Genomic DNA, 25,044 nt, shown 5'->3' with positions numbered 1-25,044 from the left:
TATGTTCAGTAGGGCTTAAACTCCCACTGTGCTCATGTGTCTCGCCAGAGTCACACTTTAGCTGCAGTGCATAAACAGACCTGGCTGTGTGCAAATCACATTTGTTGCAGTTGGGGGATCCGAGTGGGCTCATTGAGTCCCTCAGCACAGGTTGGTGGCACTGGGACTCAAACACACTTTGGTCACTGAGTCATCCCCAGGGCCCTAACATATGCAATCTCTGACCAGGAGTAAGGTGAGCACATCACTATCAGACCAGAACATACTTACTCCAGACCAGTGTTTCCCAAAGTGGGGAAAGAATGATCCAGGGTTCAACTCAAAGGTGGTACTTGTTGCTTCACTTTAAAGAAGATAGGTTTTCAGGATGGGAATATGTATGCTAAAAGTAATTTTCTGGGGAAAAAAAAAAGCATTAGGCCAAGTTTGGGAACCTCTCATCTAGACTCTAGCTTCTGAAACTGTGGATAGGGACCCCACATTGGATCACATTAAGTTACTCCTGTTTTGGTCTCTTGATTTTTTTTTGGTCCACACCTGGCTGTGCACAGGGCTTACTCCTGATTCTGTGCTCTGGGATGATTCCTGGAGGTGCTAAGGGAACCACAGGCAAGGTCAGGGATCCAACCTGGGATCAGCCATGTACAAGGCAAACGCCTTAACTCCTGTACTACATCTCTGGCCCAATTCAAAATATTTTCAAGTTCCGAATCAAGGTAGATCATACAACTGTTACCTGCACTTCGAAGTATTAGCTGAGTGGCTGGTGTCTTGAGTAACATAGCTACTGCTTAACACGTGCTGATGCCCCTTGGTCTTCTTCAGCCTTAAACCTAATCCTATTTTCCATACAGAAGCAATCATGGGGCAGCACAACAAGACACACACACACACACCCACAAAAAAAAAATGTTTTTATTGCATTACAAGCCACAGCAAAAAAAAAAAAAAACACAACTGAATAATTATAAACATGACACTTGAAAAAGTTTCTAATGGAGTTACAAGATCAGAATATGTTCCACCCAATGAGGATTTGTTAAAACCGTATTCACAACTTCTGTCAAGAACTTTAATCTTCCCAAGCCCAACTGACAGTAAAGCATAGCATTATGAAGCCTGCTGCCTATGACTTCCTACGACAAATGCCTTTCAAGCTTAATCCAAGTGCTGCTATCACCGCACATTTCAGACGGCCATCCAACCTTTTGAGGCACTTTAAAAACCCTCACATCCTTCTTCCTGTCTACAGACACTTCTGCAGAAAAAGATGTCCAAAAAAATAACATATTCTCAAACTTACAACGCGTTACAACATCAGCCTCATTTCTACTTCTTTCCATCATGGATAAACGTGGTCAGCCCATGACTCAGTCTGATTAAAAAGCTCTGACTGGAAATGCTAAATATCCCCCGCCGTACGAATAGGAAGCCCAAACCCATATTAGGCAAGAAAGCGGGGGATTTCTCTGGAAGCACTAGCACCTTCCTGACAGTGAGCTCTGAAACACCAGGTGAAGTCACCATTTCAATTCAACAGCAAGTTACATAGCAAGTGTTCTTAGTACTACTTGAAAATGAAGAGGGAGCAAAGAGTGCCAACAAAATCACATGACTCACCCAAAATTATAAATGTAAAACCCAGCTGTTGGTATGGCAACCTGAAATTGTGTATTCAAAAACAAATTACTGAGTCAGCTGATTTTTCTTTAAACATTTCGCTTCCTACCAGACAAAACACAACATTTTTTTCCTACTCAGAACACACTAGTTAGGGTATTGCTAATTACCTTAACTGGAGAGCTTCACACTCCCAGGTCAATCAGTCTCGCCAGCTGGTAGGAGTAAGATTTTATAGCTTTGAACTTCACATGAAGTTTTAGTTCCAGGTGTGTGTGTGTGTGTGTGTGTGTGTGTGTGTGTGTGTGTGTATTATGTGTATGGACAATTAAGTGCTGCAGTAGCAGAATGTTAAGGCAACATTAGAAAACAGGTTTGTTTTTTTAAACAATAAGCCCTACTACTCTGAAAAGAGCAAAATTAAGATGCTATTGAATTACTGAATCCCCTGATACAAAGAAAACTTCCCAAAATAATCTGTTGAATTTGATTTTGCAGTTTGACCTTTTTTATTTTGATGGCAGTGAAAGAGAACCCTAGGGCTATAACTCCCTATCCACCCATCCCTCCCCACCCCCAAATCAACATCTAATTTATTCACAAGGCTTAAATAAGGGAAATACAAAATAAACTGTCCTTTGCTTGGTAACCATCCTTTTTAATGAACTACTTTTATACTGTGTCCCAGGTTATACCTAGGCACAGATGGCTAATTTGGATTATTAAAAAAACATAAAGAGTACTTCAAGAAGAATGACACATAAGACAATTAACTTCTCAATCAGTCTATCAACAGTACTAAGGTAAGGAAGAAAAGGACTTTATGGCGGGAAATTACACTTTCTGACAAAACTGAAACACACTGAATTACAGAGCAAACTCACTGAAACGACAAAAAAAAAATCTGTCCCAGTAAAGGCTATTTGTTTACCCCCTCCCCGCACCCCAAAAAGAGTTTTGCGACTGCTATTTACACCACACAACTCTAAGAAAAGAAAGCGAGGGCTGTGTAGCAACGGAGCATCCTAACTACGAGAGGTACTGTGCTCCCCTCACGAACAACTGTCCTATTTCTCTCCACAAGCGGCGACTGTCTCCTTGTTGAAGCCTCGAATGGAGAGATCGTAGACCACCTCCTCCACCTTCTTCACATCATACTTCAGGCCATCATAGCGCTTCCTCAGGGAGTCATTTTTCAGGTTGAGAAGGCGGAACCCCGAATCGAGCTCATTGATGAAGGTGGAGATGTGGAGAGGCCGGGAGTAGTCTCCAGCGGTGACACTGTTGACAGACAGTCTGGACTGCAGAAGGAACAACAGGACTTTCCTTAACACAGCAGCCACCAAAACACGCCTAAAACCCCAGGCCACAGAACTGCCCCTACAGTCCCTCCATGACATTCCTAGTCTCCACACCCAATTCCCTGTTACTGGAATACCTGTGGCCCACACATTTTGATAAATATGGATGCTGCTTCAGTGAGCACCTTTATGAGAGCATTTCTCTTCTTTATAATTGGCTTTATAGCACAATTTCCCAGGAAAGAGATTATAAAGGCACAAGAAAAATCTGAACACCACCAAAACAATTCTTTATAGTCACCAGTGCTTGTCAGTACTTTGAAAGGGATCGCTTTTCAAAATTCACACATTAGTTTGCCTGCATTACACTGATGAAACTGGCACTTTTCTGATGACCAGTGAAGTCTAATACAGGACGTGCAGCGTCAATGGTGGGTTAGATGCTTAGAAAACAATTCACTTTCTGAAACTTTCTTATCCAATAAAACATTAAGGCTGGAGAGCGAGCACAAAAGACCAAGCATAGGCTTTGCATGCAGGAGGCCTGGGTTCAATCCCCAGCACCACCTGGTCTGCAAAGCAAAATGCTAGGAACAACCGCCCAGAACCAACAGGTGTGGTCCCAACACAATTAATTAAAAAAAAAAAGCTGACAATGAAGTGAACAGATTACAAAATAAACAAATGCCATTACTGAGTTTCTTACCAGTTCACTAGCAAGAATTAGAACTCCAGAGAGATAATCTTCTACATCCAGATGAAATCCTTTCTCCCGATCTGGCTCAACTGAAAATTTTATCAAGACAAAAATGAGGTCATGCTGTGAGCAGAATTTAAGTCCACACAGTTAATATTACTGGTATATATATAAAATTCTCCTCCAAGCAAAGAAAGGGTGCTTTTATAACCATTTTAATGTATTCATACTCTCAAAAATTTGACTTTCACTATGAGCCCTTGGAGTCTGTAAGTAATATTCAACTTTGTCCTTGTATTCTTCTCTCAAAAATGACTGCTACTAAGAATGATATCTACATTTTTTTTTTGGCTTTTTGGGTCACACCCGGCGGTGCATAGGGGTTACTCCTGGCTCTGCACTCAGAAATTATTTCTGATGGTGCTCAGGGGACCATATGGGATGCTGAGGATCGAACCCGGGTTGGCCATGTGCAAGGCAAACACACCCTCCCCACTGTACTATCGCTCCAGCCCCAATATCTACTTTTTTATTTTGTACCTTTATTGTTAAAAAATGCAAACTGAGGGGCTGGAGACATAGTACAAAGGATAGGGTGCAGGCCTTGCACATGGCTGACCTGCATTTTATTCCCAACATTTCATATGATCCCCTAAGTCTGCCAGAAGTAAACTCTTAGTACAGCTTGGTGTGGCCTAAAAGCTAAAAATCAAAGGAGAGAAAATGCAAACTGAGACCAGAGATAGCTCAGCAGGATAAGAACATGCTTTGCAGGTGCCCAAATTCCAGACACTGCATGTCCCCTGAGCACTGAACAAGTGTAGCACCATGGGTGCCAGAACAACTGTACAGCAGAAAAGTTGCCTTGCACATGGTTGACCAGAGTTCAATCCCCAGAGCACCACCAGAGATAATCCCTGATTGCAGAGTCAAAAGTATGCCCTGAGCATCACCCGATGAGGCCCCCCCAAACGAAAAACAAAAGACAAAACAAACCAAAACAAAGAGCAGCCCCAGAGCATCATTTCAAAAAGAAAAAAAAAACAGCTTTTTTTGAAAAGTCAAAAACTAAAAAATCAGAATTCCCAAAAGATGCAACTGAAGAATTTTAGGAAGTCACACTATCTGCAACTGACTTGTAAAATATTCTCACACACTCACACACATGCAGAAATCTCCTATCTACCACCTAAGACTAAGCAAATATGAACATGCTCAATCCAAGTCTGCTGTGCACGGTGTCCACGGTACTATTCCTTCCACCAGTATATAAGCTTAAAACTCGGGGTACGGATGGGTTTGGGCTACTACACCCAGCAATACTTAGGGCTCTTCCTGACTCTGCTCAGGGATCACTCTTGGTGGTGGTCAAGGATCACATAGAGGGATCCTGTATGCAAAGAAAGTGCCTTACCCACAACTGCTATCTTGCTATCCCACACTTAAAATTTTTTAAACTGAATTTTAGAATCGGAGGTGTTGCTCAAAGGTAGAACTTGCCTTGAATGTGAAAGATCCTAAATTCAATCCCCAGACCCAACAGAAAAACAAAAAACGGGGTGGAAAAAAAAAGAACCCTGAATTTAAAGGCTCGGGACTATAGCTCAGTGGTAAAGGACATGTGTTATGCTCTGCATGAATGAGGTCCTAGGTATATTCGTGGTACTAAAGCAAACCCCGAAACGCTAAATTTTAAAAACTTAAAAAAGCCCAAGCTACTGTGAAGCTGTACTTCTAAAACGGCTACAGGATGGTGAGTCATTAGGAATCTCAATTTAAGTTTTGTAAGTGAAAAGGGGGGAAGTGAGGGACATACCCCAAGCACACTAAGCATGTCACATCACTGAATACTTTCAATTTCTGCGCTTCCAAGTAACTGATTTTCTATCTTTTTTTAAAAAAAAAATTCTTGGGGTGACAGCGATAGTATGTGCTATGTGGTATGGTGCTTGCCTTGCATGTGGCCAACTCGAGCTCAAAGTCCAGCATCCTACATGGTCCCCTAAGCACTACCAGGAGTGATCCCTGAGCACAGAGTAAAGAGTAGGCCCAGAGCATTTCCAGTTATGGCTCAAGAACCAATATTAAAAAGAATTGAAAATCTCGTTAATCTGAGGCACTGTGATTTTCAATACTGTCCACGAGTGTTCCATGGATACATATACCTTTCACCAGAGTCCACTTCCCTCCACTAGGTTCAGGATCCCCTCCTAACCACTTATATCCATTTAGATTCGTTTGTTTAATTTTTTATTAGTGAATCACCGTGAGGTACAGTTGCATATTTATAAACTTTCATGCTTGCATTTCAGTCATACAGTGATCGAATACCCATCCCTCCACCAGTGCCCATTTTCCACCACCAATGGTTCTAGCATCCCTCCCACCACCCCCACCCCTAGATTTGTTTTAAGCAAGAAAAAGTAAAAGCAAAAGCCCTTGCATCGAAAAGTAGGGTACTATACCTAAGACTGCATGGGAAGAAAATGAAGACACTTACTGCCAAGAATTTCTGTCACTGCTTCTCGAGTCACAAGCGTCTCTGATTCCAAGTACACAACGAACGCTGCCAGGAAAACCAAACGCTGCAAAACAAACCTCCAGTGCTCGTGAAACCTGCATGGAGAAGCACAGTGACTCTCAGGGATGAGGGAGAGTTTGAGAAAGGAAGGGTGCTCCAGCTGTATTCAGATGCTTAGAAATGGAATCCTCCTTCCAAGAGTATCTTTTTTCTTTTTGGGTCACACCCAGTGAGTTCAGGAGTTACTCCTGCCTCTACACTCAGGAATTACTCCTAGTGGTGCTCAGGGGACCATACAGGATGCCAGGGATTGAACTCCAGTAGGTCACATGGAAGGCAAACGCCCAACCTGCTGAACTATCCTTCCTCACACACCAAGAAAATCTTATAGGAAACCTTATGTCAGAAAAAAAAAAAATTAAAGAGTACCAGGGCATTGAAACCATATAGATAGAGTCAGTAGGAATTTTGCAAGGTGATAAAGACATTTTGCAAGGTGATAAAGACAATTTATCACTTTGATTTTATAAAGTGTGCTCCAATATCAATGACAGCAAAAAATTTCTAAATGACAAGCAAATAAGCAATACTTCAAAAGCTGAAGCAGTATGAAAAATGAAACTGCTGAGGAAATAAAAGAAGCTGAAGACTGATGAGAACTGATGAGAACTGCAGCTGTACTTCAGCTTCAAGACCTAACTCAGAGCTTCCTCTTTTCTGACTGGAACCATGGGGGGCACAGAAGAAAAAGAAGGTCCCTGCTAAGCCGGCAGCAGTGACCAGAGAGAAAAAAAAGAAGTTTTTGATGTCCCAGAAACCCTGAAGAAAAAGCAAAAGAATTTCACGGAGCTGAAGATCAAGCGTCTGAGAAAGAAGTTTGCTCAAAAGATGCTTCGAGGGGCTGGAGCCATAGCACAGCGGGTAGGGCATTTGCCTTGCACGCAGCCAACCTGGCTTTGAGTCCCAGCATCCCATATGGTCCCCTGAGCACCGGCAGGACTAATTTCTGAGTACAGAGCCAGGAGTAACCCCTGTGCATTGCCAGGTGTGACCCAAAAAGGAAAAAAAAAAAAGATGCTTCGAAAGGCAAGGAGGAAGCTGATCTACGAAAAAGCTAAGTATTATCACAAGGAGTACAGGCAGATGTACAGGACGGAGACTCGCATGGCTAGGATGGCGAGAAAAGCTGGGAACTTTTACGTCCCTGTGGAACCCAAACTGGCTTTTGTGATCAGGATGAGAGGTGTCAATAATGTGAGCCCCAAGGTCCGAAAGGTGCTAAACTTCTCCACCTTCGCCAGATCTTCAATGGTACCTTTGTTAAACTCAACAGGGTTTCAATTAACATGCTGAGGCTCGAGGAACTCTATATTGCATGGGAGTACCCAAACCTGAAGTCAGTAAATGAACTGATCTACAAGCGTGGTTATGGTAAAATTCACAAGAAGCCAATTGCCCTAATGATCGCGCAAACTCTGGGTAAGTATAGCATCGTCTGCATGGAGGCTCTGATTCATGAGATCTATACTGTTAGAAAATGCTTCAAAGAGGCAGACAACTTCCTCTGGCCCTTCGAATTATCTTCTCCCCGGGATGGGATGAAGAAAAAGACCACCCATTTTGTAGAAAGTGGTGATGCTGGCAACAGAAAAGACCAGATCAAACAACTAATTAGACAGATGAACTAAGGTATCTACCATATTTTTATAATCTGGTGAGTTAATAAACGACTGCTTTCAAATTGAGAGAAAAAAAAAAAAGGACCTAACCCAAAGCGCCACATTTTGATGTCAGCTTAGGATACCATGAAAATACCATAAAATAATGATTCACACACATAAAAAAATAGTTATTACCCCTAATTACCAGCATCCAGAAGGACATAAAAGCTCAGGAAAGAGGCAGAAGAAGAGCTGGAGCGGTCGAACACAAACATAATATGCTGTCACAGCCCTACCCTGACCCAACAGCACCAACAGGGGTGGCCCCAATCTAAAGAGAGAACGAGCGAGAGTGAGTGAGTGAGAGAGAGAAAGAAGGAACAAGGGGGACCAGAGAGATAGAGTTTTAGGCACCTGCCCCTGCATGCAGCAATTCTGGTTCAATCCCTGGTGCACCAAAATGGTCTCTTGAGCATCACCAGGAGTGAGTCCTGAGCAGAGAACCTGGAGTAAGCCCTTAGCGCCGTCCAAGTGTGGACCCAAAACAATTTTATTCTTTCCATTTTGCCTTTTTTTGTTCTACACAGAAGACTTTTTTTTCCCTACACAGAAAATCTGCCTGATTTTCTGTAAGCAATGACTCAGCACATAAGTTTTTTTCTGTTTTTTTTTCTTTTCAAAAATTATGAAACGTTACTTTTAAAATAACATTTTGTTTTCATACAAACCTGTAATACTGTTCAGCAGGAAATTTGGTCTTCAAAGATGTTAAATGTGTCTTCACTGTAGCAAAATGTTCTCGTGCTTTCAAACACCTCTTTGGAACTGATCACAAGAAAATCAAAAGAAAATTGAAATCAAATTTTAAACATGGTAAACATGAAATAACGAATTTTTAAACACAGTTCTTGCTCAATAATCTATGCACTCCACCTGGATATAGATCATTTCTTAAGTGTCAAGATCAAATATCATGATATCTCTGCTTTTCATCCTGGTAGTCAAAGTATCATCCCTAGTTTCCCTAATGGTAACCAATACTGAAAAATAAACTAAAACTTATTAAAAGGAGAAATGTTGGAAAGCACATCAGCAACATGTCATAACTCTATAAAGGACTACATATGGGAGATATAGATAGTTGCAACATCTATCATCAAAGGATGCATAAAATTGGGGACTGCTTTCAGTACCCACACTTGGTCAAAATAGGCCTTATTAATTATATTTAATCAAGCTACTCCCTGTCACTGAGAAAAATGCCCTGACATTTGTAAATCACATGATATCACTCATTATCTAAAATCATTTCAGTCATTTAGCTGTACTGCTTTCAACTTTAAAGGTTAAACATCAGCTTATCATACTTGATATCCATTAATGAGGCTGAATGTAAGCACACTAAGAACATTTTAACCTGATTATTTCACCTCTGCAAATGGATATTAAACCGTATTAGGGATCAGCGTGATAGTATAGTGGGTGGCGCATTTGCCTTGCACACAGCCGACCTGGGTTTGATCCCCAGTATCCCACTTGGTCCCCAAGCACCACCAGCAGTAATTCCTGAGTGCAGAGCCAGGAGTAAGCTCTAAGCATTGCTGAGTGTGACCCAAAAATCATAAAAAAATCAAACTGTATTAATCAATAAACAAATGAATTTAAAAAGGAATCAGGGTCAAAGAGATAGTCTAGCAGGTAGAGCATTTGCCTTGTAGGCAGTCAACCCAGTTTCAATCTCTGGTATGCCAGACGGTCCCCTGAACACTACCAGGAGTAATACCTGAGTGCAAAGCCAGGAGTACCTGAGCATCACTGGATGTGAGCCCCACCCCCAACCCCCAAAAAAGGAATCAAGGGCCAGAGAGTACTGTAAATAAGGCAAGTGCCTTACAGGCAGGCCATATGGGTTTGATCCCTAGTACCCCATATGATCAAGAAAGTACAGAGCCAGGAGTAAGCCCCGTATACAGCTAAGTGAAGCTTGACACCTGCCCCCACCACACATACTCCAAAAAATAAGAACCAAATAAAAGTGACCAGAGGAGTCCAAATGAAGCCCAACCCACATACGCTCCCACCCCTACCCCCAAAAGAGTAGCCAAGTGAAAGTGGCCAGAGGGGTCAAAGAGATATGCACTCAATGGGGTGGAGTGCATGTTTTGCCTATCTATCCTGAGTACCCAAGTACAGTCCCCCAATATTCCCAGGGGTGACCAGAGCCAGTGACCAGAGCTCAGAGCCAGGAGTAACACCCCAAGCACCACAGGGGGTGGGTCTTGATACTCAAGTTTCCAGATACTCAAGAGACTCGTCTAACTACTGCAGTCACCAGAATCCAATCAAGTTAGAAACACTGCTACTTAGGGTCAGAGATAATACAGGAATTATGTCCCACAGACCTCAGTTCAAATCCCTGACACCCATATATGGTAACACTACCACCAGGGGTCACTCCTGAGCAGAAAAACAAGAATAGCCCCTGAGCACTCCTGGGTATGGCCCCACCAAAAAAGAAATATTCCTGGGCAGATATAGTATGAACAGTAGGGTGTTTGCCTTGCAAGCTGCCTACCTATAGTCAATCCCAGGCACCACGAATGACCCCCAGAGCCCCATTAGGCATGATCCCTGAGCACCATTAGATATAACCAAAACAAAAGACAAGAAATATTTCCATTTAAGCCATACTATAGGAAAGTGAAAAAGCAAGCAAAGACAATACTAAAAACCAATAAAATGATCAACTCTCTACTTCTCCAAATTTGACTCACCAGTAAGGGTGGAACACCACTTCATAATAAAGTCATGTGTGTTTAGGTTTTCTCAGTTGAAACACTCTTTAAATATGCAAATGATAAGAGCTGGGAAGGTGTTTCAAGTGGTTGAGCACATATCGGCATATGCAAATACCTGGTTTCCTCTCCCCAGCACAAGTCTATTCCAGGGCACCACAAGGTATTACCCTCACAACTGACCAAGACAACAGAATCATAAGTTGAATTAAAACTTTCACAATCAAAACAAAGAACTTACTGTCCTGAAATCCAGCACCCTGATGGACACCTTGCAGTAGAGTTAAGATCTCCCGAGCTGTTTGTTCTAGGCTCTGTACAACTTTCCGAATTTCCTAGAGAATTAAAAATCAAAATATCAGATAAGTTCAATCCAATAATTCTTGTAGTCAATTTAAGTTATGGAACTTTCACATATATTCAATCACTAAACATCTTTACAAGGTCTGAACAGGTACACAAAGTATCCAGGCTCGAATCTTGACCTCTACTTCTCTCCTTCATTGGGGAACTCCAGGGAGTCACCAAACAGTCTTTAACTGTACCTCTGACTTTCAAAGTCACCCACTCACCACCAATCCGCCACTAGACGGCCTAAGAGTTTGCTCAAAGGACCATGTACCTCCTCCAAATGCAGGATTCTGGGTTTTTGGCACCAGAACGACACGGCTCTCCAGGAGCAACAACCCTTCCCACTCCCAAACCCCTTCTGCAGCACGTCAGAGGAGCTCCTGAGCACAGTCCAGTGTAGGTCAAAACCAAAAGAAAATCCCAGTGGAACGTAATTTGCAAAAGGAAGAATGAAATACAATGCAGTGCTAGGTGTTTTTTACTAAATCTTTTCACGAATACTCTCTGAGCACATTTATGTGTTAGGCCGTGTTTAAATATTTGGGAATCCGAGGGAGCCACAGTACAGGAGGTAGTTTGCCGAGCTCTATGATCCAGTTACGCTGCACTACGGCTGCGTAATTTAAAAAAAAAAAAATTAGGCCAAGGAGACGACTGTAAGTTTTGCAGCGCCTTTCAGGAAAAACAAACCGTACAATTTGAAAGTCCCGCAAAAGAAAACTGGGGAACCACTGTAATGATAAGGACCTGAACTGAGTGACCTACACATATAACGGAAGAGAGAATAAAAGGGAAAAGAGACAGAGTCCAGCGAGTCATAGCCGAGTTGGCATTTTTGTCCTACAGGAACGAGAAGCCCGCGGAGAGAAAACGCGCGCTTGAAAGACACCAGCAACACAAACACCCAACGAGCGCGCTGGCCGAGTCCAGAGCGCTTCGACATCCATGTGCACGAGAGGGACCCTCCGAGATGCGAGGAGACACCAGCAGGCCGGGGCTGAAGAACCGAAGCACCACGGAGGAGGCGCCCGATACTGAAACGAGAGGCCGCAACCCACGACCCCGCCCCACCCCCTGCCTTCTCCACCCCCACCCCCGCTTAGAGAAGAAAGCGGCGGGGCAGGGCCCGGCGCTGTAGCCCAGACCCGCAAGGAAAAGGCAACGGGGATGCGGGGGAGACGACACTCACCTCTCGGACGTCCTGCTCGGCAGCCAAAAAGCCTTGCAGCTCCACGAAGATCTCGCTCACGGACATGGCGCCCGGCAGTCCAACAACCAAGCAGTACAACCACGTTGGCCGGAGAAGAGCGTTTCAGGGAAAAACCGGGACGGCGAATCGCAACACCAACCGCCGCTGCCGCTGCCGCCGCGTCCACCGGGTCCTTCGCTACGTAGGTCGCTGGGGTCCTCCGAGGCCCTCGGCGCGCAGCAATCCGCCGGTCTGTCCGCCGCGCTTGCCTGAAGCGCGAAGCCCAGAGAGGACAGGGCAAGGCTGGGAAGTGGGCGGGGCTCCCGTTGGGCTCTTTCCACAGGCATCGCCTGAGACAGCCCTGGAGAAGGGCCCTCGGAGCACGTGGGCCGAGAGCCAGAAGCTCGGGGCTTTAGGCTGGAGCTTGTCTGCGGAGGGTGGCTCTTAGCTTGAAGCCGTGTGATTTTCTTTATTAGCAGTTGGCGTGGAAAAGTCACAGTACTGAAGAGTATGCATAAGGAACTCGGTGTAGAAGGATGTAGAGCGATTTCAGCTTTCATGTAAAAATTGGACTTGGGGAAGGCGGTGCGTTCCTATTTGCAAAAATGCACAGGAGTGGGAGGGAACATTGGTGGAGGAAAGTCGACACTGGTGGTGGGACTGTGTTGAAACATTGTACACTTCAAAGTCAGTTATAAATAACGATGTAAATTACGGTGTCCTAATTTTTTTTACTGTTAACGTACAGCAGATTTTTAAGAGACCATTGCACGGGGAAAGAATACATGTGACTGTATAGGATATTTTGATAGCGACGATTTCTTCTCCGCCCTTTTGTTTTTTCTAACGTATTCTCTGACTGTATTACCATCTTTAAGTGGTTACTGTAGAATGTAGGTATTACCCATTTTTAAGGATTTACTATAGGAAATGACCCTTCTAGTTAAAAGTAATACCGACCCCTTTTCTTTTTCTTGAAGCAAACGTGGTGACAATTTCCGTTTTCTTGTTCGTGTACTCTCCAGAAGAGCTTAAATGGTTGCGTCTATCAATTAAATGTTAATTTGTGGACGGCTTTGTGTCACACGTTTTTCTTTTAACTTCATGGAGAAACTGCCTTTTTTTTTTTTTTTTTTTTTGCTTTTTGGGTCACACCTAGCGATGCACAGGGGTTACTCCTGGTTCTGCACTCAGGAGTTACTCCTGGCAGTGCTCAGGGAACCATATGAGATGCTGGGAATCGAAGCCGGGTCGGCCACGTGCAGGGCAAACGCCCTACCCGCTGTGCTATCTCCATCCCCCGAGAAACTGCTTTTTATCTGTATTATTATACTGGGACGTTAATGGAGTAATGGTAATATTATTGATTTTTCTAAGATCTTATGTTCCTAGCAAGTGTTGAGGCTCGGCTCCAAATGCATTGTTTAAATCACTATATCTACCGTTTAATAATAGCTGCTGGGGCCAGAGTCCCCGAAGTAAACCTTACAGCACAAGCTCTGAGCAAAAAGACTTGTTTCTAATGCCTCTAATTCAGCAGAACATTGTCACAGTTGCTTTGCTTTTCAACTGCCCACGTCAAAGGAAAACTGTATTATCACAAGTATTATAAAACTGTATTAAAACAAGACTTTTAAAGCATTTCCAACTTGCTGGAAATGCTTAATTTCCAACTTAACACTCAAATTATCCCTAGCACTTAAAAACAAAATGCTCATCACTGTCCTCATGAAAATAGGGGTGAGTGAGCCCTAAGAGAAGAGCTTACCCTGGTTACCAGGTCAGGAAGAGATGTGACAGTGGAGCAGAGCTTGGGGTGATGGGGGTGCAAAAGGCTGAGAGGGACATGGGCAGAAAGCATCTCCCAAGGGAACTGCTGACCTCTCAATGCACAATCTGTCCAGTGTGACCGCCCCCCCACTCCCTCCCACACTTGCACAACCCTCCCATCTCGACCATTCTGATTTGAAACACTCTTCAAACCCACCCTGTTGGTATTACTGCAGTAGTCTGGGTTCCCTGCTTCCACTGCAGCCCACTCCCCATTCTTTGTAGAACAGTACTAGGAAAAAAAGAGACAAAATCCTCACATACCCTTGCATTTATAGATGTTAAACCTGATGCACAGAGCACAGAGCCGTTTGGCTCTGGTTTGGCCTCAGTCTTGGTCACCACCAAACGCAGTAGCTTGGTTCCAGCCTAGGGTCACTGTCCCGCTGTCAATTACAGCACTGTAGGGCTTCCTGGTCTCACACCCTGCTCTCTTCAGCCCTCAGATCTTGATCTCCAGTCAAATGCAACCTCCCAGCTGGGAGATGTGGGACAAGTCTTAGAGCTCTGATTTTGCCCATGTGAGCCCTAGGGTTCCATCCTCATCACTCAAAACCAAGAGGAAACCAGCCTTCACTCAGTCACCTCATTGCCTCTCCTCTAATAGCAGGAACCCCACCCATCAGGTTTCAAGGAACAAGCAAAGAGGCCAAAGAGATAGTACAGCAGGCAGGGTGCTTGCCTTAAACAATCCCTGGCAACCCATATGGTTCCCCCGAACCCACCAAGAGTGGATTCCTGAGACTGCAGAGCCAGAAGTAACCCCTGAGCACCGCTAGATGTGATCAAAAATAGAAGTGAAAGAAAAAAATACTGAAAATCAATGAACAGCTAATAAAAGCATAGGTATTCTTTTAGAGTTTATTTGGAGGGCTCCCAAGTGGGGCTTAGGAGACCCAAAAACCACTCCCAGTGATACTAGATCTAGCCATGTGAGCTTGGGACAGAGATGCAGTGCTACTGTGCCAGGAGGATCACACCCGATGGTACAAGGTGGATTTTGCGGTCGCCAGAATTGAAGTCCAACCCTGTGGCTTATCTCTTTTTCCCTGGAATTTATGTTTAATAACAACCTCTTCCGGGGCCAAAAAGATAGTCTAGCCAGTAGAGAGCTCGCTTTGCACACAGCTGACCTAGATTCTATCTATCCCCAATACTTCGCACAGTCCCCAACTAAGTCCGATTCGGGCGTGATCCCTGAATGTAGAGCCAGAAGCGAACCCTGAGCATCGCCGGGTGTGGCCTATACGCCAAAACTAAATAAATCGACTTAAAAAAAAACAGTTGGCCTCCAAGAAGGCACGAAAGTAAGGCCCACTCTAAGGCCTCTGGAGAGCAAGACGCAGGGGCACCCCGGCGTCGCTCCGCCCCCGTTGGAGAGTCGAGGAGCCTCTCGCCACGAGGGGACGCCCAGCTCCTGCGGGCGTCGCCCCGCCCCGCGCGCGTGGCCCCGCCCCACGCGCGAGCCAGGGCATCCCGCCAATCGGGGCGCCCGAGCTCGGTCTGGCGCTCGCCCCGCCCCCGCGCTCCGCCGCGCGCCTCCCACTTCCGCCCGAGGCGCCGGGTGCACTTCCGGGTGCGCCGCGTGGCCCGTCGCAGGCGGCTCCGGACATGGCTCCCCCCGCCGGCCCCGCCAAGCCGCTGCTGTCGCTGAGCCCGGAGAAGGACGACGAGTTTCGGAGGGAGGTGGCGCGGATCCGTCAGCGCGCCAAGGAAACGGTGAGCGGCGGCCCCCGCCGACGGGCCCGTGCCCCCGAGTGACGGCGCTCGCCGGCGGCCGCGTGGGAAGCTGCGGGCCGGGGGCCGGGCCCCCGCGCGGGGAAGGAGCTGCTCCCGCCGCCCCGGAGCCCCGCGTGCCAGCTGGCGCGCCCCGCCCGGCGCTCGGGAGACCCGGAAGCGGGCAGAGGACGAGGACCCGCTGGGGGCCTTTTAAGTTGCGTGTTGCTTCCCCGTCCCTCCCACCCCCACCCCCACCCCGGCAGACCTGGCTGTGTTCAGGGGCGCACCCGGTGTTGCTGGAGGTGTGGGCCTCGCCCTTAGGAAGCGAGCACTGCAGCCCTCGGCTCCCAGCTGTCCCCCTGGCCCTTGCCTTTTTGAGCCATAAAGTGCTTAGAAGACACTGCTTGGGGGCCGCAGGGATAGGCCCGCCGGGAAGGCGTTTGCTTGCCTCGCGCGCGGGGGACCCAGGTTCGACCACCGCCGGGAGTGATTCCTGAGTGCAGAGCCAGGGGGAACCCCTAGGTATCGCCGGGTGTGGCCTCCCTCCTCCCCCTCCACACCCCCCCCAAAAAAAATGCAAAAGACAGTGCTTGGGTGCCAGGAGCCATAGGACAGCCGGGGGGGGGGGGGGGCGGGGGGTCTGCCTTGCCATGTGGCCAGCGCAGGCTCAGGCCCCCTCGTCCCAGACGGCCCCCTCGAGCACCGCCAGGAGTGATTCCTGAGTGCAGAGCCAGAAGAACCCCCTGAGTATCGCCAAAAGCAAAATAAATAAAAAAGACCCTGCTGGGAAGTGCCAGGTGCTTGGCGAGGTCCCGTGACAAGCCGGCCCCTTTTACCCTGTTTTTGTAGCAGAGAACACACGTTGGGAGGATTTAAACTTGTGTTTGTAGAAAGCCGTGCTGGAAAGGGCCTCGAAATTGTTTGACTAGGTGGGTATGAGTAAACGAGCAGGCGTCTTGAAGGTACACTAATGTAGTATGCCGCCAAAAGATTTTAAGTAATGGGGAATGGGGCGTCCGTTTGCCTTGCGGCCTGATGTTCCCCCCAGGCACCACCAGGAGTGATGCCTGAGTGCCCAGCCAGAAGTCTACCTTGAGCATAGCCGGGCGTGACCCCCCAAAAAGGTAACGTGTTGGAAAGATCCCTTGATTTAACGTAATTATTGAGCATTTACCCTATGTTGGGTGCTGATCGTTGCTTTAATAGGGATATAGACTTTAAACAGCTGAGTTTTTTAAGTTTTTTGGTCACTGCAAATACAAGGTAGCTTCTTAAATTCTTGTCCTGGACCAAGAAGCAGGAAGTTAAATATGTGTTTGCCTGCTGCTTGTGATTTCAGCAAAACCAACAGTCTGAAAAACTTACTCCCGGAGTGATCTATGTGGCCCACTTACCACCCGCACTTTATGAAACTCAGCTCATCCAGTACTTCTCTCAGTTTGGCACCGTCACGAAACTCAAACTGTACAGAAGTCCAAAGGTAAGATTTTTGTCTTTAATTTTCAAAAGCTGACAGTTTATGTGAAATAGCCACAAGAACAAAAAGATGGGCCAAAGACATAGTGCGGTTGGTAGGGCCAGTAGCATGCTTGCCTTGCATGCAATCTGCCAGTTTGCCAGGAGTAAGTCCTGAACACTACCGGCATGTCCACCCCTCAAGAAAAATGTGTTTTGTTTTGTTTTGTTTTGTTTGTTTAAATTATGTCGGCCAGAAGTATTAGTACAGGGGTTAAGGGTTTGCCTTGCATTAGGCTGACCCCATATCGATCCCCGTCACTGTGTTTCCCGGCAGCACAGAAGTGTATCCTGAGCATTGCTGGGGCGGGGGGTGGGGAGGAGAAATCCCCTCAAAAAAAAAAACATTTTAATACCTGCATTTTCTGAAGAATTTTTCAATCTTGTGAGTGTTGATGGATGAATAATAGGGATATGTGAATGATACGGCTGCCAATCAGGAGCAAAGGACTGTGGGGACCTAGTAGATTTCCTGAATATGATCCTATTGCTGTTAAATCGATTCCAGTCCAGAGGCGTGAGCAATAATATAACAAGTAGGTCACTTGCCTTGCGTGTTGCTGGGCAGGGTTTGATCCCCGGCATTCCATATGGTCCCCTAAGCACTGCTAGAAGTAACCCCTGAGTGCTGAGCCAGAAGTAAGCTCTGAGGACCACCTGGGATACCCCTTGAAAATAAAAAATAAATACATTCTAATCCAGGGTACCTTAAAGTTAGTGGCATGTTCAATCTTTTCCTGTTATGTGAATTCTTTGAATTGAAGTTAGAATTAAAGGTGTCATGCTGATATTTGATGATGGATTTGATATTTGATGATGGAGTTAAATTCAGAACTTAATGGAATTCATTGTTACTGTGATGGATTTTCTATTTCAGACTGGAAATAGCAAAGGATATTGCTTCGTGGAGTTTGAATCAGAAGATGTTGCCAAAATAGTTGCTCAAACAATGAACAACTATCTTTTTGGTGAAAGAGTCTTAAAGTGTAAGTGATGTCCCTTTGGGCTTGCAGGAGTGTGTGCAGGTGATGAGTGGTGTGTCCTGCCGATTCTGCATCTCTGTGGTGGTTCTCTCAAGGAATGGTGCAGGGATTTAAGTGCATTTTCTAGACAGTCCAACTGGATGGAAAATTCCGCTTTTCCAGACCAGTAGTAGTGTTACGCCAAGAAGAAATTGGGACAAGTTACTCAAAGAGTATGTATGGTAAGCAATTAACCTATTCCTAATGGCATATGGAATTTTCCCCCAAGGAAAAATCATTTAAGTTGAAACCTAAAGAAAGGCGAGTCAGCAGATTTAGGGGAAGGGAGTGAAGATAGAGGCCACGGCGGGGGGGCGGGGGGGGGGGGCGCATAGCAGCACGGGAGGAGCCTTTACCCTTGGAGGAATGTGAGAGGAGCTGGAGGTGGGAATGGAAGTAGGTGTGGGGATTTGGGTTGCTGGCAACTTTATGAATCTGTGATTTTCGAGGACAGTAGAGACAAGAACCAGGAGAATTGCTCTACAATTGGAAGCCTGCCTCCTGAACTGGGGGAGAAGGCAGCTGGGATAGAGAAGGGATCACTAAGTCATTGATGGTTGGGGGGATCTCTCGGGATGGGAGATGTGCACTGAAAGTAGATAAGGACCAAACATGATAGCCTCTCAGTATCTGTATTGCGAACCATAATGCCCAAAAGTAGAGAGAGAGTAAGAAGGAAAGTGCCTGCTGTAGAGGCAGAGGGTGGGGTCAGGTGGGGGTGATGGGAGGGATACTGGTGGTGGGAAATGTACACTAGTGGAGGGAAGGGTGTTCAATCATTTTATGACTGGAATTAAATCATGAAGGCGTTGTAACTATCTCACGGTGATTTGATTTTAAAAAGGCAGGGGGATACAGTATGTGGGGTTTTAACTGTATCCTGGGAGGAGCAAGAAACTTTTGGATTTTGATAGGATGTATTGGGGGGCGGGGGCAGTGAGGGATCGAATTTCTAAGTCAGCCTGCAGCTCTTCCATAAGAGATGCTTTGAGTAGAGGAGAGACTCTGTAGACCAGCACCTCATCCTGCTGAAACTAGAGTTGTTGGCCTTGCATTTCCACTGAAAGGTTTGGTTCGTGGCCTGTATGTGCCCCAGGTGAAATACAGTCATTTCAGTGTCCGGGTCCCACATGTCTGATACAGATGCTGAGCAGTGTCCCTAGCTTAATTCCTGTCGCTGTGGAAAGTTCTCAGTAACTTCTTTGAGATCAAGGTTACCTTTGCCTACGGAGGCCAGAATGATAATACTTGGGTAAGGTACTTGCCTTGCACACGGCCAACCTGGGTTTGCACTCTATATGGTACCCTAAGCACTGCCAGGAGTGATTCTGGTTATCATGGAGTGTGGCCCAAACTCCCCTTAAAAGGAAAGGAAAAACAGCTACTCGTGCAGTATGCACAGTTATAGCACACGTGTCTTATGTTTGAGGCTCTGCATTGAATCCTTAGTACTCAAATATTTAAAAGCTTCCAAAGTGTGACTACTGGGGCAGAGGGATAGCTTCCATGGTAAAGAACAGGCTTTGTATGTAACAGACCCCTAGCTTCATTCCCTGGTACTGCTAGTATAGCCATAGTGATTCATTAGCCAGGCTAAAACATCCCCAGAATTGGCCCCTATCAGCGTGCGTGTGCATGTATGTCCATCCATAGTGATCCATTAGTCAGGCCATTTTGGACTGACCAAGAAGTTCTTGGAGTCCATGTGATGCCAGAGTGAGCCACAGGCCCCTCTCACCCCTCTCTCCTGCTCCGTTACACCCAACAGTGCTCAGGGTTATACCTGGCTCTGCACTCCAGAATTTTCTCTTAGCAGACTTGGGGGACCATGTGTGGTGCCAAGAAGAGAGCCCAAGTTGGCTATTTGCAAGGCAAGTGTCCTACCCACTAAACTGGATCTCCAACCCGGGTGCTCGTGTTGAACCCAGGTTCTCATCCAGATGAAGTGTATACTCTCACCCTGAACTACATCCGCAGACAAATCATTATTTTAGATGTGATCTTAATAAAAATGTAGTAAGTGGGAAAACGAGACATAGGAGAAAGGAAAGAATAAAAGTGTTAAGCACGTTTGATGTGAGGAATGACCCTGGGAGTTCTGAACATTAAAATCCTCTCCCTCCTACTTAATCAGAAATCTTTTTTCCTGTGTTCAATATAGGTCATGTTGTGCCGCCAGAAAACGTACATGAAGTACTTTTTAGAGAATGGTATAAGCCATTTAAAGGGCCATCATTTCTAGCAGTAAAACGGTATAATGAGGACCGGGATATTATTCAAAAGCTGCGGATGCAGAAACGATTTATGAAGAAAGAAAAATTACTCAGAAAGAAGTTGGCAAGAAAGGGAATTGATTATAGTTTCCCGTCTTTGGTAAATGCTCTCATGGAATGGTATTTTGTTTTTTATGGGGCGGGCTTTGTACCTTTCTAATTGTAACATGTCTCTGTTTAACCAGAAAACAGTGCTCGTGGGTTACTCATAAAAGTTCTTACCAGGAACTGGAGAAAGGACAGAGGTCAGGCACTTGCCTTGTACACCGCTGGCCTCAGTTTGATCGCTGGTATCACATACAGTCCCCTGAGCACAGAGCCAGGAATAAACCCTGAGCACTGCTGGGTATGGCCCAAATACCACTACCACCAAGAGAAAAAGATACTGTGGCTAGAGTTAAACCTTGTTTCATTGTATCAGTAAATACTTGATCACTTGATACCCCGTTACTCATCGATTTGCTCAGTTACTCATCGATTTGGCCAGTTCCAACCACCTTCCCTTCATCCCAGCCCATCCCCCACCCACCCCCAGCTTAGCCAGAATAGGCAGTCACCAAAGCCTACTCTTCCACCTTGATTCAAGACTGGCTGGCTCCAGGCTGGGTTTTCTCACTTCAGCCTGTACAGCTTATGTCCATTTCTTAATTTGACCCCTCTACTGTTGCCCTTTATTTGGGATCATTCGTGGGGTTGTGTTGTTGTTGTTGTTGTTGTTTATTAGTGAAACACCATGAGGTACAGTTATAGGCTTACAAATTTTTGTGCTAGGGTCTCAGTTACTGTTTTGGTTTGTTGTTTTTTTTTTAATGTAATTGCAATTCTCTCATTTAGAGGGAATCGATTGACTTGAGTGTATATAAGGATTTAATGGTAAACTGAACATCCAGGCATGTGAGACTGCCAGTGTAATGTTTCTTTGTGTTTACATAAGGTCATACACACAGAGGCTTCCAGCTCTGAAGAACCTGCAGAGACCAAGGTAAAACTTGATCTACCTCACATACTTGAGAGATAACTAGGAAAATATATTCAAGGCTGCTTTAGCTGATAAATGTGTTAATAAAATCTTAAAATTTATTGAAGGCACTTCAAAATAAAAGGAAGAGCAAGAAGAGGACAAACAAGAAGAGGACAACGGTGGTCATCAGTCCTGAAACTTCTGAAAACACTGTGGATAGCCAGGTAAAATGGTACTCTGGGTTTGGTGGTTGTACTCTTCAGTACCGTAGCTTTCTGGCAGCAAGGCACTTGCTTTGCATTGGTGGAAGAGAATAGGGTTATACACTACATATTCAGGGATCGGGTTTGAAGGAGGAAAAGCGGTTTCTGTTTCCATGGCTTTATTTTTTGGGGGGTCCCACCCAGCGATGCTCAGGATTACTCCTAATACACTCAGGAATTACTCCTGGCAGTGCTTTTGGGACCATAATGGTATGCTGGGGACTGAACCCAGGTCAGCAGCATGCAAGGCAAACCCCTACCTGCTGTGCTATGCTCCGGCCCCTAAGTTTTCAAATTTAACCTTGTAATGTTTGGATAAACTTCCACTGCCTAACAAAAGATACTATGGGTTTATTGCAGATGTTTTCCGCTTTGTTTAAAAATCGTGCTTTTCAGAGTTGTTCATGATAATTTTGTTCTAGGCATTCAGTATTCCAACCCCACCACCACTGTCACCTTCACTCCACTATTGTCTCCTTACCTGTTGCCCCCACACCTGGCCCAAAACAATTTTATATTGTTTGCTACCACTAAATGGCTAATGGAATGATAAAAAAAATACTTCAGTAGAAGAAAATTTGTGAACTTGTATCTCACCATGAGAACATCGAGTCCTTGTCTGAGGGTTTACTAAGCTCTTGTTGCTAGTTGAGCCATCTGTGATTCATCAAGCTTAGTTGGCTTCTGTGTTACATTCCCATCCAATTTGGTGTGCAACTGGGATGTTAGTATCGTAGAGTTTGGAGATGTCTAGAAAATCCAGAATATCATCTGGGCCGTGAGTTTGCATGCCGGTGGTTACCAGCACTTCTGGAAGTACTTGGTGTTGTCTCCAAGAAGGCCAAATTCTCAGGGGGAAAAAAGATCGCCGGTGTACCTGAAATTCTGGGCATTGTGGCATCTCTTGGGAGCTCAGTCGTGAGGTGGAGTCTAGCTGTAGGCCTGTTGGCAGCTGAGATATGTGAGTGAGACTGCTGGGGCTTGGTAGAGCAGAGATTTGGAGGGCACTCCAGAGTTCTCAGCCAAGGACTGGTATATCAGAAATTTTTGCAGCTGGTTGATCTCTTCAAGATTACTATGAGTCTGGAGCTGGGCCAATAGATGAACTTCCATGGCAGCAGCTGTGGGGTGTGTGTGTGTGTGCAGTTTGTTGCATTTTTGAGTCAGTAAGAAGAAATAAACAGTCTTTATAAGTTTAAGTCTTAACATGAGAGTTTTCTACCTTATACCTAAAGTAAGCTATATTGTAATTAGTTGTGGAATTTCCATGCTAAGTTTGTCTCGCTGAAAAGTGGAAACAAAGCCAAAGTAACACAGCTTAATTTGTAAATTGAGAGGAGGCGATGGAACTGAAGTCATTTCTAACATCTTTCCGTGTATCTGTTAACATTTCTTATCTTTTTGGATCCAGGGCCCCACACCAGTTTGTACACCAACATTCTTGGAGAAACGAAAATCAGAAGTAATTAACATGAATGATGATGACGATGATGAAATCGTTTTCAAACAGCCTGTATCTGAAGTAAAAGAAGACACACAAGCATCTCAGATGCCTACACGTTCAAAGAGAAAAAGACAGAAAAAAAGCAATCAGTGATCCTGAATGTGTTGTGTATAGTGTTGTAGGAAATGTTTTCATTATGAGAACTGATTTATAAATGTATGTATAATTTGGTACAGCCACCTAGAAAATTTTTGGAGGAAAAATCTGTTGGTTAATGTTAGTAAGGAAAACAGTTATTTGGGCTTAACCAAATGGACCAGAAAGATAGAACAATAGTACAGGAGTACTTGCCTTGAATGTGATTGGCTCCTGTTCCATCCTTGGCATCACATATGGTCCCCTGAACACTCCAGGTACAATTCAAAAACATACTGAAGAATAAGACATGCAAAAATGAAATGCAAGCTTGCATATGAACTTTCAGTACCGAATTCATGCTGCCTCTCTGTCCTCATCTTTGGGATTTTGTTGTTGGTTTGGTGTGTTGTTCTGTTGGGGTTTGGTCTGTTTGGGTGCCACGCCTAGCAATGCTCAGAGGTTACTCTTTGCTTTGTACTCAGGAGTTACTCCTAGTGGTGTTCAGGGACCATATAGGACCATGCCGGGGATTGAGCCCAGGTCTGACTCTGTGCTTAGGAATCACTCTTGGAAGTGCTCCTGGAATTATATCTGATTTTGGGGGTGAAATCAGGTTGGACTATACATACAAGACAAGTACCGTACCCACTGTACTCTCACCTGGCTTCATCTCTGTTTTTTGTTGGTTTTTTTTTTTTTTACACAATACTATTTTTAGTTCATCTGCCTCAATAGACAACTGTTAAATATGGGTTTAAGTGCTAAGCTGTACTCTGTCACCAACTGGTAAAATCACTTGACCATGCACATGTAATGTGGAGGGCTCTGTCAGCTTCGGTATCAGATCAGACTGAAATAGACAAGCTTGAGTTCAATTTATGGGAACTAAGAAAAGTCACTTCTATTACTAATACAGCTTCATTTACATATCTGATTTTTTTTCTAGCAACGCTAAAGTAGTTTGAGTAGGCCGGCTTGAATTATTTGCCATTATTTATGTGGGGTTGTATTTCAGAATTCAGTAACCAGCAAATAAACTCTTTTTGCATTTTGTGTACAAGTGAGACATAAGTTTATCTTATAAGACAGTGTTTTTTACCTTCTCAAGTATTTTTTAGATTCTAATGCTCTTGAAATGTGCTTAGTTATTAGTACTATAGTGGGCTGCTTCCTGGTTCTTAATCAAGGTTTCCTGATGATGCTTGTGGTGCCAGGGATCAAATCACAGTTGCCTGTATGTAGGACAAGTGCCTTAAAGCCCCTGTACACTCTCTCTGGCTACCAGCTATAGTATCCCTGTCGCTATGTGTTTAATATTTTTTAAAACATGACAGCTGTTTATTTGATACTAGCATCTTCGGTGTTTTTCAGTTGATCCATTTGTTGTTAATTAGTGGCCCAAGCCAAAATTTTATTTTTTTTTTTAGAGAACAACTATTTTGGTTTTTTGTTTTGTTTTTGGGCCACACACAGTAATGACCAGGAGCATCCTGGCTTAGTGGTCAGCAGACCATCCGGTGCCAGGAATTGGACCTAAGGGCTTCAGGTAATCGAGTCAATGCTCTAGCACTGGGCCACACCCCCAGCCCATGAAGATGCTCGTTTTAAACCTTGTTGCTTGGTAGCTTGGCAACTACTAATGGCAAGTAACTGGCATCTTTAATTTCAGTTGAGTGTGTTTCATTATGAGCCCAGATTTGTTTTTTTAAAATCAAAAATTGAAGGGAGATATTTCTCAAACTCT

The 25,044-nt window shown here is 44.9% G+C and overlaps 2 protein-coding genes and 1 pseudogene across 3 annotated transcripts; 2 read left to right on the top strand and 1 right to left on the bottom strand.

Annotated features, from left to right (window-relative positions):
* Positions 1-945: 945 nt before the first annotated feature.
* Positions 946-12,311, bottom strand: TSN (translin). Of its 2 annotated transcripts, XM_056110169.1 has the most exons (6): positions 12,136-12,311; positions 10,837-10,930; positions 8,529-8,625; positions 6,119-6,234; positions 3,628-3,707; positions 946-2,921 (listed from the first exon to the last, which is right to left on the bottom strand). In XM_056110169.1, the coding sequence occupies exons 1-6, from the start codon at positions 12,199-12,201 to the stop codon at positions 2,688-2,690; spliced, it is 687 nt and encodes a 228-aa protein (XP_055966144.1). In that variant the 5' UTR covers positions 12,202-12,311; the 3' UTR covers positions 946-2,687. The 2 variants fall into 2 exon arrangements, with proteins under 2 accessions (XP_055966144.1, XP_055966145.1); XM_056110170.1 differs by lacking the exon at positions 3,628-3,707 and having other exon boundaries at positions 2,700-2,921.
* Positions 7,214-7,827, top strand: LOC130019627 (60S ribosomal protein L7-like; annotated as a pseudogene).
* Positions 12,312-15,555: 3,244 nt separating the features above from the next.
* NIFK (nucleolar protein interacting with the FHA domain of MKI67) lies at positions 15,556-23,979 on the top strand. Its single transcript, XM_056110341.1, has 7 exons — positions 15,556-15,684; positions 17,024-17,164; positions 18,077-18,185; positions 20,383-20,594; positions 21,429-21,476; positions 21,581-21,679; positions 23,130-23,979. The coding sequence occupies exons 1-7, from the start codon at positions 15,577-15,579 to the stop codon at positions 23,313-23,315; spliced, it is 903 nt and encodes a 300-aa protein (XP_055966316.1). The 5' UTR covers positions 15,556-15,576; the 3' UTR covers positions 23,316-23,979.
* The last annotated feature ends 1,065 nt before the right edge of the window (positions 23,980-25,044 follow it).

Source organism: Sorex fumeus, unplaced genomic scaffold (assembly GCF_029834395.1).
Source record: "Sorex fumeus unplaced genomic scaffold, SorFum_2.1 ptg000009l, whole genome shotgun sequence".
Taxonomy (NCBI): Eukaryota; Metazoa; Chordata; class Mammalia; order Eulipotyphla; family Soricidae; genus Sorex; species Sorex fumeus.
The sequence above is the reverse complement of the archived record's forward strand: the minus strand, read 5'-3'. Positions and strand labels throughout refer to the sequence as shown.

What these genes read in the sequence shown, in the direction of transcription:
- TSN (XM_056110169.1), bottom strand. Translation starts at nt 12,201, where the DNA reads ATGTCCGTGAGCGAGATCTTCGTGGAGCTGCAAGGCTTTTTGGCTGCC. An exon ending in CCGAGCAGGACGTCCGAGAG is followed by an intron (nt 10,931 to 12,135) that starts GTGAGTGTCGTC and finishes TTAATTCTCTAG; the next exon opens with GAAATTCGGAAAGTTGTACA. An exon ending in TAATTCTTGCTAGTGAACTG is followed by an intron (nt 2,922 to 3,627) that starts GTAAGAAACTCA and finishes TTCCTTCTGCAG; the next exon opens with TCCAGACTGTCTGTCAACAG.
- NIFK (XM_056110341.1), top strand. Translation starts at nt 15,577, where the DNA reads ATGGCTCCCCCCGCCGGCCCCGCCAAGCCGCTGCTGTCGCTGAGCCCG. An exon ending in GTCAGCGCGCCAAGGAAACG is followed by an intron (nt 15,685 to 17,023) that starts GTGAGCGGCGGC and finishes TTGTGATTTCAG; the next exon opens with CAAAACCAACAGTCTGAAAA. An exon ending in AAGAACCTGCAGAGACCAAG is followed by an intron (nt 21,477 to 21,580) that starts GTAAAACTTGAT and finishes AATTTATTGAAG; the next exon opens with GCACTTCAAAATAAAAGGAA.